General features: G+C 41.3%; 1 protein-coding gene across 1 annotated transcript in view; it reads left to right on the top strand.

The window, feature by feature from the left end:
- Window positions 1–3,924: 3,924 nt before the first annotated feature.
- Window positions 3,925–20,066, top strand: part of kcnk3a (potassium channel, subfamily K, member 3a) — a 31,902-nt gene continuing 15,760 nt past the window's right edge. The window contains exon 1 of the mRNA XM_030404603.1: window positions 3,925–4,374. Coding sequence (XP_030260463.1) covers window positions 4,092–4,374 — 283 coding nt within the window. The 5' untranslated portion in view covers window positions 3,925–4,091. The remainder of the gene's footprint in view (window positions 4,375–20,066) is intronic.

Genomic DNA, 20,066 nt, shown 5'->3' with positions numbered 1-20,066 from the left:
TTCAAGCATGTGATCTTCGTTTAAACTCACCTGTGGCAAGTAACAGGTGCTGGCAATATAGAAATCGAAACTGAGGCCAGTTAGATTGTATAAAAATTGACTCAACCTTTGCATTGTGTGCCTGTGTGTGCCACACCAAGCATGGAGGACAGAAAGAAAAGCCGAGAATTGTCTGAGGACTTAAGAAGCAAAATTGTGGAAAAATATCAACAATCTCAAGGTTACAAGTCAATCTCCAAAGATCTTGTAACTGATGATAGTTCGATTGGTGGACAAACAGCCTCAGTCAAGTTCCACACAAATTCAGGCTGTCCTGCAGACTCAGGGTGCAAAGGTGTCAGCTCAAACCATAAATTGTCATCTGAATGAGATGAAGCACTATGGCAGGAGACCGAGTAGAACCCCACTTCTGACACAGAAGCATAAAAAAGCCAGACTGCAGTTTGCAAGAACATACCTGAGTGAGCCTCAATCCTTCTGGGAGTATGTTTTGTGGATGGATGAGACTAAGGTAGAGCTTTTAAGCAAAACACCTCATTCTACTGTTTACAGACAACCGAATGAGGCCTACAAAGAAAAGAACACGGTACCTACAGTCAAATATGGTGGAAGTTCAAAGATGTTTTGGGGTTGTTTTGCTGCCTCTGGCACTGGGTGCATTGATTGTGTGCAAGTAATCATGAAATCTGGAGACTACCAAAATGTTTTGGCCCGTAATGTAGGGCCTACTGTCAGAAAGCTGGGTCTGCATCAGAGCTCATGGGTGTTCCAGCAGGACAATGACCCAAAACATACCTCACAAAGCACCCAGAAATGGTTGGAGACAAAGCGCTGGAGAATTCCGAAGTGGCAAGCAATGAGTCTGGATCTAAACCCCATAGAACAACTATGGAAAGATCTCAAAATTGCTGTTGTGAGAAGGCACCCTTCAAATCTGAGAGACCTGGAGCAGTTTGCAAAAGAAGAGTAGTCCAAAATTCCAGTTGAGAGGTGTAGGAAACTTGTTGATGGTTATAGCGATTGGTTTCAGTTATTTTCTCCAAAGGGTGTGCAACCAAATATTAAGTTGAGGGTACCAATGATTTTGTCCAACCCAATTTTTGAGTTTTGTGTAAAATGATGTCAAATTTGGCTTTTTTTCTGCTTTTTTGTGTTGTCCCAATGCACTTAAAGGAAATAAACATGTGTATACCAAAACATTTGTAAGTGCAATACTTTTCTGTGAGAAATGGTGCATTTTCTGGAAAAGTTCCAGGAGTACCAATACTTTCATCCATGACTGTATGTTTTATACAGTCCAAGCTTGGGACTAGAGTCCTTCTTTGTTATTGTGCAGTCACACTTTTATCTCTATTTGACTTTATTATTACGACATAACATCTCTCCTTACTATCTTGATTGATTGTAAAAACTTTTCTCACTGAGATTATCCACACTGAAACCTGAAAAAAGCCCCTGTATGTGTGAAAAGGGGCATGGATGCTGTAGACTGTGTCCTTGCTCTTTACCTTCCAAAGGGCCACATTTTTGATCAAAGTGTCATGGATTAATTGACGTATTGATCCGGCCGAGGCATGCGGGACTTCAGTTCGTGAAGGGGGGATTTACGCAGGCTCAGTCACGGTTGACTTGACTGACCTGGTTATTGAAGCCAGAGCTATTTTGGGCCCGGCTCACAGTGCCGGCCAGGATCTATCAGTTAATGATAGAGCAGGTGAGGTGCAGCGCAGATGCCATCATCTGTCGCAGGCCGGTGGAGGTACGGTCATAGATACGTTTTTTTTTACGGAGTGGGGATGTGATCGAATCTCTGTCATGACACACTGGAGAATGAACAAGTTTTTATCCCTCCAAAGCATGTGATAAAAGCATTTTCTATACATGAACAACGTTGGTGTTCCAGATAACGAAGGAAAAGCAATAATGAAGGAATAAAAAAGTAACAAAATCTGATTGGGATTTCCTTGAACTCGCCCAACAGAGGCTCTGTCCCCCCACTGACGCACAACACATCAGGGAACCACCGACTGGAAACCAGTGACACTGAAGGTCATCGAATTTGGCCCCAGTTAGACTTTCACTTGACATTTTGCCTCCCCATGTCAAATCATCATCATCACGCGCTTCTGTTTCATCTTAAACACACACCAGATTCACTCCACACGTACCGCTCTTTCAGCGAAATTGCCAGCGAATGTAAACAGGCGATATTTTAACAAGGTTGGGAAGTTTCATACAAGGTTTATTTGCTCTCAGAGTTGGCTTTGCAGGGGGAAAGATGAGGTCAAAGAGCAGACGTTTGAGTTTTTCTTGGAGCCAAAGTAACAGCTGGATCCTGTAGAAGTTTTGTGGTGAGTCATGTTGAGAGCATCACTCATAAAAGGAGAAGTTTCCTTTCACTCGGATAAAAGAAAAAGAAGAAAAAAAAAACATCTCACAGCAGTTAATGTGAGTGAATAACAGGGCTTTTTACCCCCAGCTGCTCTGCTGAAGTAGCTCAGTGGTCACCAAAACAAGGCTGCTGTACTTCACATGGTCTCTCAGGGAATTTTTATGATTTTTTAGACCAAAAGGCAAACAGCCTAGTTAGATTTTGAGAGTTAGTTAGTCAGGAGTCACAGAATAAATAACTGAAATATAACATCTAGCTCGATCAGAAAATGTCTTGTTTTGATTGACGGATGTTCAAATTACAATTATTTAAAACCTCACATTAATGAGACAGGTTTTAACTAACTTCAGTGATTAATTGATAAGCTATAAAATTGCCTATTGCGTGGTTCACTGATTTCCCCTATGGTCAGAGCACGAGGTGGATCCTTGTAGGGCTCGAGAAGAAGTTCTCAGATTTCGCAGCCTTTGACGCCACTCACAAAAATGATAAAATGATTACATTAACAAAGCTTTAGTCGAGTGTTTAAATTGCACGGTCATTCAATGGTCGCTTATACGGTTAAAGATGTGCTTTCTCCACCCATCAGTGTTCCCAAGTGCTGTTATTGTTGTCGCTGTCAATGCAAAGACCAATCGATCACAGCAACTGACAACAAAGAACAAACACTCTAATGGAGCGGCGACAACCTACTTTTACTCTTTTAAGTGCATTTTATGGAATGTACATTCACTGCAGACCTAAACAGAAAAAGAAAAGAATGTATCGATTGCCAGTTTAATAAATAACTCATGGAGTGTAACTCTAAGGTTTTCTGACTACTTTCAAAATGCTGTTTGTATAGATTATGAAACTTACTAAACATGCTGATACTGAAAAGCTGTCAGTGATGCGTATATCCATACAGAATAAACCAAAAAGACAAAGCATAGTGAATAATTATATTATCCTGTGGACTCCTGAGTTTTGCATTTTCAGATCAGGTGCAGGTGAATTTTGAGGGTTTTTTTTCTGATAAACTGAAGGATTAAAGGGGCAATATGTCACAATTTTTGCTGAAAATATCGAAAGATTAACTAAAGAGAGAACATGAATGAATACTTAATAACATAATAGTCTGTAGTCACTTAATGTGAGCTGAGGTTGAAATTTAAAAAGACAAAAACAAAAAACACAACATCTTTGCCAAGATGATCCAAAAACATAAAACATAAAACGTGTCAACATTTGCATGAGGGTTGAGAAAAGGATTTGAATAGGATGAGAAGCCTACTTTTACTCACTAAAGTGAATTTGGCTGACAATACTTATGTATTCTCAGGTAACATTTTGAATGTAGTGACTTCATTGATAATGTGAATAGTTTCTCTGCAGCTGCACTATGAGACACATGAGACGAAAAACGATAAGTCAGTAGTTTTTGCATCGAGGGTTAAACTGGGATACACAGTGCTGTCTCTGAGGGGAGGGAGGAGGAGGAGAGAGGGGTGGATGGATGGATGGATGGATGGATAGATGGTGGGTGTGCAGAGGGGGAGGACTCCTCCAGTTGGAGGGAGGGGTGGTGCTGAATGAACAGCTCCTCGGCTCATAAAGTAATCAGAGAGGCTCTCCGCTCCGTCAGAGCACCATGAACCAGCCCAGCTCCCCGTCCTCCAGACCCGCGCTGACTCTCCACCCGTCCCCCTGACACTCCACCATGAAGAGGCAAAACGTGCGGACCCTCGCCCTCATCATCTGCACCTTCACCTACCTGATCGTCGGCGCCGCGATCTTCGACGCGCTGGAGTCCCAGACGGAGAAGACCGAGCAGAAGCGGGTGGGCGTGAAAAAAGACGACCTGCTCCGAACCTTTAACTTGTCCAAGGAGGACTTCGACAAGCTGGAGAAGGTGGTGCTGGAGCTGAAGCCGCACAAAGCCGGCGTGCAGTGGAAATTCGCCGGTTCGTTTTACTTCGCAATCACTGTGATCACGACCATAGGTAAGAGATCAGCAGCTGGATCGCCTCTGGGAACTTTTGTTTTATTTCTCACTCAGGGGGGGAAAAGTTGTCGTAGTGAGTTAAACGTCGATTTCTGCTTGATCCGACACATTACCATTCCTTAGGCTGTATTTAACCAAGGATGTCGCCTTGAAACCAGCAGGACAACAAATCACACAGAGGAGGTTGCAAACATAATGTGTCTAACAGGGTCATTTTATTATAATTTGAGTTATGACCACAGATTGAGGATATTCAAAACAACAGGTGAAAAGTAACAGACACCTGCATCTATGAGGGGCATGTTATGTTAAAGTGCTCAGATAGATATTTATTTAAACTATGTTGTTTGTTTTTAAGAAACTCCGACTCAATACAAATGAGCTAATAATCCAAACCCAGATATATTTATCTTTTCCATAACTGAAAAAAACATCTTTCCTGTCTTTAAAGGTGCATTGTGTAGTGTTAGAGAATACATTCAAACTCAGAACTTTAATATCTACTAGTATCTTAATGAGGTAATGATATAAACTCAGAAATATCAGTGGAAAATAAGGTCCCCAGAACACTGTTTGAAGCTAGAAAGGTGGCAGGGTCCGCCACATGTTATCAATGTAAAACAATGTCAAACTGTGGCATCCAGTTTGTTCATTGAAAAACAATGAAAACAAATATTAACATTACCCATAGCTGCATAAATTTAGCACTCTAGTAAATGTACTTATAAAACATACTCAAAGGCACAGAACACAATATGAAAGTTCATGTTACAATGATGCCACAGATGGAGGAAATACCATCAAATTGTCATTTATAAACTTAGTATTAAGTACAACAGGTCTATCAACTGTATTTTAAGAATGTGGTCCTTAAACATAAAAATGTATTGAACCATCAAGTCTTATAATATTGTTCTGTCTTTGACATTTATTTACTCATATTATTATCTGATCATAATAGTGACAGTAAAGAACGTTAGAGATTCCATAAATGCAACAATCTTACATAATCTGAAAGCTGAACATCATTTTCACAAGTTTTTCATGTCTGCACGAGGTGTTGGAGGCATGTTGGAACCCCGTTACTGCAGCATCAACACTGAGTGATCGGTTTAATTTGCCTCAAAGTCAAACCTGCAAGGGAGACGAGTGAAGGATGGCTGAGGACAGGCCTCTCTTAAGTATGAGAAATTCAGCTGCTCATAACTAAAGGTTGTGATTAGAGAAGATGCTCCAGGAAACTTGAGTTGTGAGACATTAATTTGCCTCTTCTCTCGTGCCCTTACTCATTATTCCTGCTCCAAAGGGCCTCATAAGAACACAAGGCCCGCAGCTCTTTACTCACTTTATTACACAGCCTTCGACATAAGCCTGTTTTTTTCTGCTGTTTGCATAACACTTTGCTTGTGACTACAGCTCCAAACTTAGCTTTAATTCTACTTTAAATCTTGTGGAACGAAACGAAATGGACTTTGTTATATGACGGATACAGGAAATTGTTGTTTGTGATCCATGTTGACATATTTCCACGTGCAGAATATGATTGGTTGCAGACTTGCAGCCGCTTCCTATTCAAAATGGCTTTTCATTGTAGTTTTGCAAGTTCGACAGTGCGCAGGAGTTTGTCTGCAACGTTTGGTCTACTCGTCGCTGTCCTGTGCACCTGGCTCATGAGTCAATGTGCAACGTATTTTTGTTTTTTTCTGTTTTAAAGGCCGTACAGTTGACATGTAAAGATAGAAGATGTGTTTCCACCTCCTCCTGCTGTACAGTTGTGATACTCATCCACATGTTGTTCCAACCCATGAGTACTCAGTATTCATGGGTACCTGTACATTTCATGACCCCTGTCTCGCAGGGTTGTGACTGTATTGTGCTGAAAAAATCTGTCCTCAGAGAGGAAGACAGACAAATAGGTAAAAAAAAAAAAATGATTACAGCTGCATCAGAGTGGACAGGGATGACTGGAACTGGGTTACAGTGATACGCAACTTAGAACAAATGTGGGCCAACAGCCCAGTCGGCAGGGTGTTATATTAGCAATTAGTGTTTCTGCAAACCACAGTTACATCTGCAAACGTAGCAAATGTAGCATATCGTGTTCACATTATATGCTTATTAGCCACCTTTCAAATCGGGAACTGGAAGGGACAGTAGTGCTGTTACTATAGCAGACAAGGCTGCCAGATGGCCAACCGCTGCACCGGTCACATCAGTGGATATTTCTAATGACAGGAAGTTTTTTTGAGGATAACCTGCAAACATTTCCATACGTTTTTGTACCAAGACAGATCACCTCCGTCCGTGATCGCTGTGACCAAAACGGGTATTTTAAAGCCAAAGCACGATGTTTCACTAACCCTTACCAAGCGCTTTCTCTACATAAACCTAACCAGCCTCTTGTGGCTTGAAAGAAGCTAAAAAAACGCAGATATTAGCGCTGCCATACTACGCTGAAGACACCCTCTAACATGGAGGGGGCGGAATTTATAATTCAGCCAGCAACCGGGGGGCCACTGAGATGTTTCAGGTTCACTCTCAGGGAGCTGTCATGTTGTCCATACAGGACATTTACAGGACAAGAGCACATTGAACTCTCTCTAATTTCTTATCAATCCGTTGCTTTAAAGACATCATGTTTATCTGTGGCATGGTAAAACACAGTGCAACAGGACCACGAGTAAAGCCGCAAAGTCAGGAATTATAATCATCATTATCAGCTATACTGTGCGCCTTAAGTTAGCCAGGGTTAGCAAACATTCACCACCATAAGTTGCTGGTGGTGATTGCGTTATTCGTCCTTCCACAGTCTCACAGTCTCTCCTGAACATCTTCTTTTCATCTGTTTAGAAGCCGCTCTTATCACCACCTCCTATCTGAGCCTTCCTCTGGTATTTAGTGACCGGGACAGTTGTCAGTGGTGACCTGTGACTTGTAACCCTATCAGATGCAGGCAACTAATAGCACACTAACCCAACCCCGGGTGTCTGTAACCGCATTCTGTAATTGTGAGTCCACAGGCTGCTACAAACACAGTGATTGGCACTGCAGCCTGCCATTAAGTATTAATGACAACACCAGACCCTCACTGTTCCACTGGCCTCCCGGCACACGACATTAACACAGTGGATGACTTACAGTAAGGTCCAAGCACGTGACCACAACTTATTAAAATTTTTGTGACGATAAAAGAGACGCTTATCCCGTCTCTGTCACCAGCAGAGGTATAAAAATAGACGTGAACGTCTTATTTTTGTCATATTCCTAGAAACTGCCAACAGTGTTTGCTGTATTAAAGAGTAAAGAAGGTAATCTGTTTGTAGCAAATAGCCCGTTGCTTCTACGAGGACAAATAACATCCTGGAGAGCTATGAATAAAGACACAGTAGAGTTCAAACGTCTACACCGCACAACCAACAGTGGAAAGCAGTTAACACATGACAAGATCTGGCCCCAGCGTGCTCTACTAATAATTAAACATAAGTGAAGAAGGGAGGAGAAGCTGCAATCAGTAATCAGTCATCACTTTCCACAGAGGAAAGGGGAGGCGGAGGGGGGGCAGGGTGTCCATTTACACGCCAACTGCGGGGGGAAAAGGTTGGAGCGATGTGAGAAACATCGCAAGGGAGGGGGAGAAAAAAATGAGCTCAAGATGGTGGGAGCTCCTCTGCGCAGTTGCGATAAAAGTCTGCAGGCTACAAAACGCTGTCACCCTCCTCCAGGGGTGCACGTGTTGTAACCGCCACGTCAGTGTAGTTCAAGGTCATTGAGAGACCACGCAGAGGACGAACACACAGCATGCAAACACTCGGATAAAATGAGACATGGCTCACGTCCTCTTGTGCGTTATACGATGTGCTGCATGACATCTGATAACTGCGGGAACATGTGAAGCCAGGACATGCGTTGTTGTTCTCTGGCAGCTGGCTTGTGTTTTTTTTTTATTTTTTAATTTCATATTGACACACAGTTGTCTCTGTTTGACACGTAGTATGATGTCAGGGTATGTTTACGCAAGCTTAATTGAAGAATCAGTTAACCCCAATTACACCCACACTCTTTTAGTAAGTAATATTAAACTATGCAGGGAGTTTTAGATTAAAGGTTCATTAGTGTGTAACTTTACAAACGGTTGTGAGACGAGTCGAAGTCCAGCCTTAGACATTTCTCCTTCTATCCCAATGCAGTGGAGGTGAATTTGATTTTTTTTGTATTGACGCTAAAAGTTTGAGTCACATCCGACTTTGCGAGGTCAGAGTTCATGTCCTGACACACACCTGTGATCAACCCAAACTCATGAGTGTGAGAAAGGAAGTTGGCGACGAAATTTTACAGGAAAACCTGAAAATAAGACCTAGTCCTTGAGTCACATCAGATATATTTCCATTAGCAGTGGTGTTTTTTTTTTAATGGTTTTTCATTCACCTTCAGTGTAGCAAGTTTGAATGTGGGATCGTTTGTGTGTATTTGTGTTATTTGCCTTAAACTTTCAGATTACTTTACTGTACATTGGCCTTTAACTAGAGAGCAACTGCCTCTGTGTTTAAATTCAGGTCAACTCTCTTCTTTTCCCCCTCTCTTCTCTGACATGGTACGCTCATGAAGTAAAGTACGTTTCCCCCACCAAAAATCAAGGTCTTCTCTGTGGATCACTGCTGCAGTCAGGTTGATAAACAGGAGTGAATATATATCCACCCTTTAATCCCAAAATTAAAAAAGTAATCTCTGTGCTCTCTTCAGAATCAGGTGTGATTCTAGGTGTTTATTCCTCCTGAGGGTCCGGCTCTGCGCCCAACTCTCTCCATCAGATCCTCATGGCGCTAAGTAGCAGTGTTTTTTTGCTTTGTTTTGATAGACTGCATTGAAATGTAGAGAACTAATCGCCAAATGTTGACAGAGTTGTGCGTATTACAATATATATTTGTTTAATAAAGAAATCCTGGGGCGGCTGTAGCTCAGCGGGTAGAGCAGGTCGACTAGTGATCAGAAGGTCGCTGGTTCAAATCCCGGCTCCGGGCTGAGCTGCATGTCGAAGTGTTCTTGAGCGAGATACTGAACCCCACGTTGCTCATCAGTGAGGGCCCTGCGATAAACTGGCGACTTGTCCAGGGAGTACCCTGCCCTCGCCCTGAGATAAAAAAAGCTGGGATTGGCTCCAGCAGCAACACCCCGCGACCCCATGGAAAGGGATAAGCGGTTACGGACAATGACATGACATAAAGAAATCCCAGCTGTGTCTTGTCCAGCCGAGCAGATATTTTTTTATGTATTGGTCTCTGAGATTTCTGCTCTCTCCCAAAATCTGTGCTGGTGGATGGAATTTGTTTGTGGTGCTCACAGCATTAAAATTGTAATAATCCTGAAATAAAGTTTCAAATGAACTACTTTCTACCAAATAAAAATAAATCCTTAGGTGTGTTCTTGGGATTATCCAGATTAATTAGGATACTGACAGACATGTTGAAGTTTTAAGATGTACTTTTACAAATAAAAGTCACCTTCATAGCATTCAGGCAGAAGTCTCCGAGCCGCAGATCACAAACAAAACTTGGAAAAAAGAATAAAACAGACAAAACATGTTTTTTTTTCTCCAAATCGAGATGAATTGACCTTTTACTAATGTTTTTAATGTTGTGGAGAATGAACACACTAAGACTTCTTCTTGTCTAATATCTAATCTCTGAGGTCATTAATTTTTATCTTAGGCTCATAAAACAAAACTCCCTTTAAGAATAAAGTCTCCATGTGGTTCGAGTTAGAAAAACATTCCTGCAAAATCACCTGCTTTGCTTGGATTTTTATTATTGTGAATCACCTCCTTTTAAATAGCTTTTGTGCAAAGATCATTTGGCCGTTTGCCTCTCCTTTATTAAGTAGACATGAGCTCACAGTTTTGCTCATCGTCTATGAACAGATTATAGAATCTGCTGCAGAGGGAGGAGGTGAGCACAAAAGCATTTAGGGCATGCAATCTGTACGAGTCGCTATAATCCAGCCAGTGTTGAAGCCCGGGACTGTTGAGGAAAACCAGCTGGTTGGTTTGCGGGCAACACTCCTTCATCACAATAAAAGAGTCCTGGATCAGAGAGATGAAGCCCTCCCAGCTCTGGTTTAGTTGCTCTGTCACCAGCAGTGCATCAGCCGTTGATGTACTGGGCAGCTACCAAGTGTGGGAGCGCATTAGTGTTTGAATGCGATGCAGGCTGCCCCCGAAAACCAGCAAACGCGAGCTCAGCAAATCCTCTCTGGTTCAGTGAATCTAATGTTTCTATATGTGGACGAACACTTAATAATATATCTGATCATTTTTTTTCTATTTTCATCACCAGCACAGACTTTGATTTGGCGGCAGGCACGAATCCATTTTCAGCCGTTGCATAATTAGAGTGCGTGTCCTGAATTATTAATCATAATTACTTACATTAGTATCATCATTATTATTCAGTCAGCTTAAGAGGTTAGCCCAGTAAGTGGCTGAGTGCACAAAGAATATATCTCTCACCAGCTATTCCACATGGGCGCCTATCACCACCAGACAGGCAGAGGGAGGTGGACACTCCAGCACTTCTCACAGAAGGCTATTGGCATTGACAGAAAAAGAAATGCACATGGTCCTCAGATGATGTTTCCTCCTGGCTTTGGCAAACCTCTGACTTTTCCTCGACGCTACCAGGAGTTTTACAGTTGTTGCTAAGAGTTAAAGGTTTCAGTGACTCGATGGGAATCAGTGCAAACGGACCCAGACTTTCAGGAGGAATTTCAATAAATTTGGTGATCCATTAACTTTTCATTCTAGCGCCATCCTCTGGTCAAAATTTAAATTCGTCCTTTCGTTTAGGGGTGGGTGATCTGGACAATAAATGTTCTTAAATAAACACATTCTTGCTCTTCAATCATCAAATACAGCCGATTGGTCAGCTTCAAACTATGACACTGTTTTGCATGTGAATAGCTCTGCGAGATCAAGGTAGCAATAACGCCAATGCGAGGTCTGGTTAGATTTTCAAAATAAAGCTTGTCGACTTTTTTAATAATAATTAGCAGTTACTCTGAAAAGATCATGGTTTTGTTGGGTTTAGGCAAACCCAAAGACCACTTTGAGTCTTAAAATATACGTTCAATCGCGTTACTTTCATTAGGTCTTTGAGTAAAATAATTTAAAAACATTAAAAGTCATTTGGTTGTTGAAACGCAAAGAACTGGTTCCAGAGAAGGCACTGGCTCCAGACTGGCACCCGAACTGTCGGGGTTGAAAAAAAGTTTCTCGTCTTACCATTCAGCTCAAAGCTCCTGTGCCTAATTACAGCTTTACAGAGTCTGCAGCATGACTTTAGTTTCTTAAGTTCCCTGTGCAGTTTGTTATGATGTTTTGTGATCAAGACCAGAGCTTTGATGTTGTTAGGTTCATTTTAACTAGCAAGGAAAAAAAACACAGAGGCTTTTGAAATGTTTCTCTCTCTCAAGGAACTTCATACTCTCAGTTCTCTCTCAGTGACAATTCTTATAATTCAGTCTCTGAAAGAGTCATCTGAGAATGAACGGTTAATAATCACCAGGAGAAGTTTCAGTTCGCAGTTTAATTGAATTGAGGGCGAATCGAATCCCCGGCACTGCTGCTGTGTTTTAAGTGATTTGGGAGATAAGGTAACTGTAACTCTCCCCGGTGCTTGCATGAAAGGCCCCGAATTGGAGTGAATTACCTTGTATAACCCAGTGTCGTGCTCTGCAGAAGTCGCTGCCCACCACACTCATCATGCACACACAGCAAGATATGATGTGACATGGAGCACAAAAAAATACATTTTCGTCAAAAGGAGCTGCAGTTGATGCCAGTGTATGTTTTAAATTTTAGATGTTACATGTTAAAATGTAAGAGGTCAAAGGGCAAACTGTGTGTGACAGATCTGTGCATGTTAGCATAGGCTAATTAGCACCGGACTCTGTCTTTGAGTCCGGGCTGCTGCAGGGCTGTCACTGAAGACTTAAGGGAGCTGAAAGGATGACTAAGCTCTCTTTGTTTGATTTGCCCAGCTCTGTGCCGCTAAGGTTACAGGAAGATCACGACTTCAAAACAAAGACAGTGTGCAGCTGAATAAGAGACACTGGTTATTGTGAGAGACGAGGTCACAGAAGGAGTTCTCCGCAAGAAAGTTGAAAGAAATATCAGCACATAGTATCTCTGTGGCTCTGCAGAAGTAATTTAAAAATAGCTCTGAGCAAGTTGCCATGTTGGCAGGCCTGGATAAATACATTGTAATGACAGCGAATGTCACTGCACACAACATACAGAGAGGATCATAAAGGCTAAGAGGTTCTGTTGTGTTGATAAGTCAGCTTCACACCAGGAAGCGTTCATCTGCTGCTTTTTATATAAACCTTTGTGGCTTGTGACCCTTTAAAGCGATATAAAGTCAGCTCAGGGTGACAACAGATCAATTTAGCAACAGTGCTTTGAACTGCTTTAGACAAAGGATGTGGTCCAGTTTGGCGGTGTCACTTACATTTGTTTTTTAAGAGGGCATATTTTGTAATTTAATTCTCAAGATAAAAAATGTAAATAGAAAAATATACATTGTGTATGTTAGCAGCCATCTGTAGTGGCTGTCGTAATCATGACAGGAGCAAAGGAAGAAGTCAGATGATATTGAACAAAATATCTCTGACTGAATATTTGAAGCACAGCATAAGAAGCTCAACATAACGTACATATCGCAGTGTAACGCACTATAACACACCCGATTTAACCCTTTGTTGAAGCAGTTCAAAGTTTGAATAGTTTAGCACTGTCTCCTGCAGACTCTGATGTAAATGTCGATCTGTGATTTGTGACAGACTTGTGAAGGCAAAGACTGATTGTTTTGCTCTCAGGTGGCCGCGAATCGTTGTTAGCTTCAACAAATGTCTCGTTTTCACACTGTGGTCAGTGTTAATGGTTTGTGATTACATAAGACTCCACTGTCGAAGTGTTTACAACCATTACTAGCAGTCACAGGGATACATTTGCTGCCTCTCCTCATGAACAGCTTAAAGTTACCGATTGGCCAAAATCACAGAATCTGGGTGCATTTTTTTTTGTTTGTACCCGAAAAGCGACATTTTTTTGAACAAAAAGCTTTTCACCTGTGTAGCTTGGGAGTATAACTCCTTACTCCAATGGTTTGACGTCTTTTTTATTATTTTTTCTTTCTACGTTTGACCATTCACTGTAGTTATTCTTTCAGTTCATGGCATTATAGTAGAAGCACCTTGTAAGACTAACAACAAAGTGTCAATTAGAGGAGAAGTTCTCTTCTGTTGCCACATTGTAAAGAGTTTACCTGTACAGTAGATTCTTGCTTCTCTGTTCTTATATGTGGTAACTCTATTTGTTGGACGTTCACTGAAGTTTCTCAACTAAGTGGACCTGAATGAGCAACAAACTTTAATGGAGACAGCAAGCACTCCAATAGAGTGGATTTTAATAGGCGCTTCTGTTTTGTAATCATAAATAGTGTAGTTATTGAACAGGGTAAATACTAAAGAGCCACCCGGGGAAGTAAGACACACCATAACTCAACAGTTAATATAAATAATTAGGCAAAAAGCAAACAAGACAAAACCTAGAGGGTGTTTAATGGACGCTGCGTGTAATTTCCAGCACTCTAAACATTCAGGCTCCTTTAATTAAATGCACTTTCAAGCAATATCGCTCACACTTTTGTTGTAGGTCTAAACTGAGCGTGCAGAGAGAAACGTCCACAGCTGTTATTGGCTGAGAGCTTGTTGCTGCTCTGGATCTGAAGGAGTAACGTCTGAGAAAGTTGATAGAACTGACTCTCATTGCTGCTGCTGCTCCGTTCACATGACCAGCGAATGTTTACCTATTGTACGCCTGCTTTATGCTCCGTGCCTCAATGGAAAGTTGAGTGCTTGCCTGACTCACTAAACAAAACACGACTTTGTATTTATTAGACTTTATAATCCGGCAAGGCTGACTGGAGCTTAACCAAATAAAATAGTACACAGTAGTGAGATGCGAATCTCTCTCACATGAAGTTTCCTACTGATTCTCTTCCAGAGTATAAATAGACACTGTGAGACGTGTAAAGTCTCAGCTACACTGGCTCGTGGGAGGTTTATTTGATTAGAAACTCTTTTCTCATTTTTTTCTCTGAATGGAAGGATGCCTACAGTCTCCTGTCCTAGAATATTGTATTATGTGGCTCCCTACAACCCCGACCTTTTAGTGAGTGCTAGACACTGCTGCTCGATTAATGTCCTAATCCTTCCAGTGGAAATTTGAGATTAACTGAGAAGTGTCCCAGCACTCCCGACACTAAAAATGTGTTACAACTCAATCTGCACTGTAACTGTGTAAAGGAAATATACTGGCTCACTTAACAAGAGTGAAACCAATAATGTTAGTCAATCTCTTGTCAAGTACCTTGTCTACAATAATGCTAAAAAAAAACAGCTAATACATTTTTATAAGACTGCAGGACACTGAAGTTTTTTAGCAAATAAGATTAAACTGTTTTTGTCAATGACTGTTTCAAGTAGGGATGCGGCGGTCCGATTTTCAGTATCAGTAATCTTCCGATATCGGCCAAAACCACTGGATTGGATATCTGAGAGGGGGATACATATGATCCAATCCCATTTATTAGCCTAACCTCTCCCATAAATGTTAAAACTATGTGCGACATGTCGTAAAGAGAGCAGCATGTGTCACGTGGATAGCTGGAGCGAGCTTCAGTGAGACTCTCCTCATGTCAGCTGTGTGGAATTAGTTAACGAAGAAAAGAGCAAAACAGATGAGCGCAATTTATTCAATGCAAGTGTTGTGAGGGGTGCCAGCACAACACCACGAAGTTGATAAAACACTTGCAGAAACACCATTGGAAGGACTATGCCAAATCTTTTACAAGCGACGAGTGCCAAGAAGAAAAGTGCACTGCAACAACCAGCAACCACTAGCACGTTTGACCATGCAGAGTTAAACCGAGCCAATTCCTTTTTCCATCACCGGGCCATGCTGACAATGGACCTGCCGTGGAGGAGGGCCAAGCTGGGCCTGGGCCTAGGTGACGTCTCGCGACTGTTGCCAACCCATAATAAGCCTCAATCTCCCCCTCAAATTGATACTCATCTCACTCTGTGCAGGAAACCTGAGAGACAGACATCTCTAAAAGTCAGTGTGTTCAGCTGTCAGTACTTTTGTAGCTTCTTCTGAACCTCTTTAGTTTCTCTCGTCCTGTTTGTACTGTCAAACATCTGCTGCGTTTTACTGTTTCTTCGTGTTTGCTTCCAGCTGTATCAGGAGTCATGTTTAGTAACTGCTGCTGAAGACTCAACGTTTCCTCTAATGCTGCTTCAATGCTTTATAATTAAATTTTAATGACTAAGGAACGGGGGGCTTTTATTGTGAAGAAGCAATAGTAAATGAAACAAATTTGTAAAGTGCTTCCATAAAGATGTATTATCTAAAGCTATGTTGTTTAAGAGAGGGGGAAAGTCTGTATCGGACTGATATTGGTATTGTCAGATACTCAATGTTGTCTTATCAGTGTCAGACATGAAAAAGTGGTATCAACCATCCATAATTTTAAGCAATGGAACAACACACATTGGGTGTTGTAGTGTGTATTTACATTAACATTTACATGATAAACATTTTACATTTGTTTAATTTTAAAATGTTGTGTTGCGACAACTCTGTCTCTGGTCTGGTTGGTTTGAGGTACAAAACCCCTCGGCTATGGTGAGGGAAAGGTCATGTTTGGCTCACCTGTTTTTGTCGCTACCGACACAACTAGTGATGTCCCATCTTCTTGCCTGAAAAGTCAACGAAAATGAAATGATGTCTCGAACATTGATGGCTGACCAGCCTTCCTTTTTTTGTAGCTCCACCATCATCTCCTCCACCGCCTAGCATAGGTTAACGTTCTTTCACACGGATACATCTACATGAAGACAGAAGTAACTGTTAATAGGATGAGTTCATGGTTGGTTTTTGTCTTTTTTCTTGGGATTTCTTGACAAAAACAAAAATATAACCAACATTATCTTTTAATATCTATGTTTTAAAATATTTACATTGTCTATCTTTTTGTTGGAAATCAGTGTACTCAGTGTAAATCATCATGGAAACTTCTCCGAGCAGTATCAAAGATCACCGGCGCTCACTCTCTGACTGAGACACAAAGCAAAATGAGAAATGGATGTGCACGTCTGTTCAGAGCCGACTGAAAGTGTCATGGGGCTGTCTCTTGAATAAGGCTGTCACTGTGTTTCTCCTCTCTTGACCTGAAAAGGAAAGGTATTGAAGACTTGTTCAGTGAGCAGACAGTTCAGTTGGGATGTGATTCCTGGAACAATGCTAGTTATAAGACAGAGGCTTTTGTGGCTGTTTGTTTTTGAGCACAGTATAGAGCAGAGACAAAGGGAAGGTTCAGAATGAATACAAATCACCTTCTTACTTTTAATGTAGTGAGTGTAAGTAGAATGGGGTTATATTTTGTTTATATTAATTTCGACTTTTTGAGCGTTACTTTCCATATACACAGTGGTGAAAGCAGTAGTTTGTTCCTACATACCTATCGAGTGTCTGTTTGAGATAGTTGTTACAACCTGTAGTGTGTTACACTAAAGTAGTCTGGTCAATAAGACTGAGAGATACTACATTAATGAGTAGATAATGATTCATTCATAAAAATCTGTGAATCGACATCAGTAATTGTTCCTCATAAACAATAAATCAGCAGTTAGGTGGCAAAAAACCCATGCTACTCATTTCTTCCCAATTACTTAATCATTACTTACTCTTTTTGTGCACCTTAAAGTGAAGTCAAACAATACTGAGTTGTTAGTAAGTACTAGAAAGGCCACAAAATGAGTTACTAATTATTAAGTAAACAGTACTGAATTAGTCTGCTTGTTAACTACTGAGTATTATGTTTTACTTTACATAAAGGGGCACAAAAAGAGTTACTTATGATTAAGTATCTTGTAATTAATGAGTCACCATTAGTCACTGAGTGGCTTATGAAGAAAGTGGTCAGTATGTAAATTCACAGATGTTTATGAACTAATCATTACCTAATGATTCATTAACATACTATCTCACAGTCTCTTCTCTTGTATATCATCACTATCTACTATGGTCTTTAGATCAGTTATTCAGGAATTACTCATTAATGGTTCATTAATTATTAATTCCTTAACTGTTCCTTATAACAACTACTTCCATTTTTGTGTAACTTATTGTCAGGTGTTACTCACAAAAATCCCCCACAAATTATAAGTTGAAGCCGTTTGTAAAATGCATTCCAGAGCGCAAAAAACAAAATTACATCTATCCTCTGCTGCAGATACACAGCTAGTCGCACGACCACACCAGCAAAACTCTCCCTGAGGAACACACAATGTCATGAAACTCAGCCCTCACACACATTCCTCTCAGGGAGCGCGGGGGTTTATACCAACCAGCTGACTGTTGATTATATGCCCACAGCACTGAGCTGTCTCCTCAGTGCCCAGAGATGGTGGAGCCTCAGTAGCCATTGTGCCTCAGTACATACACATGCCAAAAAAAGAAAAAGAAAAAAAATCTTTCCAAATCAAGCATGGCAGGCTCCTCAGCAGTGTGGAGAGTGTCTAAACACTGAGGTGAGAGGTGAGAAGCCAATACTGTATGTTTATGGTTGAGGGACAAAACGGAGCGCTCGCATCGCCGTCCTTATCATAACAACCTGAAGTGATTTTCTCACAACTCACTGGCTGCTGACGGCTCCAACTGTCTCCGACTCCAGAGAGTGGGGTTATGCCGAATGCTTTGGTAACCCGGGTGTTATATTCGCATCACGCTACTCCAACTGGCTCAGAGCACTGGAATGATTTGGTCCGACAGCGCCAAGCGACTGTAGCTCTCCTCGCATATATACTGTCTGTCTCCCTGGGGAATTTTATTTTCCAATTTGTTTTCAGCATCTGCTTAATCTCTCAACAAGCCAACCTGGATGAAGTGGACTGTCACACACTGGGGCCCTAATGATAATAACAATAATAGTGATAGGTGAGTTGTGTTTACCCCCGAGGGCTGCCATCGGAGCACGAGCTTACGTACGCATTTAATATCCAGACCAAAAAATATCACCCTGACACAACCTTGGGCTGAAACAACACGCTGCTAACCCATTTTCTCTGGAATAATCCAAATATCACAGCTGTCAGCAGCGGTGTGTCTGCTCCCCAGCCGTATGCTGGATGTATGCGGAGGTAATCGGTGCCAGAGTATTTATTGTTCACGGCAATTTACACTAATGGGTGCTGAAGCAATTTGATTGGTCAAAGATTCATTTCAAGCATTCCAGCTGCTCTGATAATACCAATAATGACACTGGCTGCCATGTTTTATAATCACAAAGTAGGGAGGTGGTTGTTGGTGCCTCCTCCTGTTCCTCTGTGCACCCCGGTAGAAGAAATCTTTCAGAAAGAATCAGTTCAGCATTCCAAGACATTTTTCTTGATATTGGATGATTCTTCACCGCAAATGGTGTCTTCTTGCATTGGGGTAGACAATAGTGGGCGTTCAGACCGGAAACAATCCTGCGTTTAAAAAAATGAAACTGGGCTGCATTGGTGCATGAAATATGATCATGGAAATGACAGAATAAGAAAACACTGCAAAGAGACAAGGTGTTCTCTGGAGGGTTATGATGGGGACATCTTTTCTATCTTTAAAGGGGCAGAATTTAGTTTGTTTAGGCATAAAAAAATAAAAATAAATCAGTCATTGAAGGTCTTTTTCCTCTGATTAAACTCGATAAAATTTCACGAGGAACGAGTGTTCGAACATGGTTAATTAGTCATCTTAGCCAGCACTTTTTTGCAACAGTGGTTACTACCAGGTTCCAACTTCTTTGCCAAAACCGTCTGTATCATCTTCCCTGTGTCAAAAGGGGTTTCATCATTCAGTTGAATAGGGAGTCTTAAGTTGTTAGCTTGCTTCATCAAAAGTATTTGTCAGGAGCGAAGCCCTCAGCAGCAGCCTAGGTTTGGTACCAAGCTTTGGCCCTTGATGCACATCATCACCTTTCACGCTTTCATTTTCTGTTAAAGGCTGAAAGCTGTCCAATCTAAATAAAGGCTTAAGCCATACAATAAACCAAAGGGGTCTGTGACATACAATTTCTGACACAGACAATCCAACATTAACGTCTACGTCACGCTGTGATTGGTCATTGAGTGTGAACTTCTCTCTTAATCTCTTTTTTAATTCATTATAAAACTATTTCTGACATGGGTTATTTTTCCACAAATGTGGACACAGGGTCAATGTAGCTCCAGCATAAAACAGGATTAAATTTACCTGGGGCCAGTGGGGCATTTTGACCCAGTGCTATTTTTGACATTAGTGTTGGGTCCCTGAATCCAAACAATCTCTCTGCTGGGTGATTTTTTACTGGGTGAAAATAACTGAATACTGTGTCCCTGTTACATTGACCCTGGAAAGTGTGCACATTTAAAGTGTTACTGTCATGGTCGGAGTTTTTGTTTAGTTATTTCCTGCTTTATTTGTGTCATGTTTCGCTTTTCATTTCCCCCCTTTGTCCTTTTTCCTGCTCTTTTGCGAAGTTCACTGGTGTTGTATTTGATCATTAGACCCTGTCTATTCAAGCCAGTGTTTTTCAGTTACTCTCTGCCAGTTTG

This window comes from Sparus aurata, chromosome 22 (genome assembly GCF_900880675.1).
Source record: "Sparus aurata chromosome 22, fSpaAur1.1, whole genome shotgun sequence".
Taxonomy (NCBI): domain Eukaryota; kingdom Metazoa; phylum Chordata; class Actinopteri; order Spariformes; family Sparidae; genus Sparus; species Sparus aurata.
The sequence above is the reverse complement of the archived record's forward strand: the minus strand, read 5'-3'. Positions and strand labels throughout refer to the sequence as shown.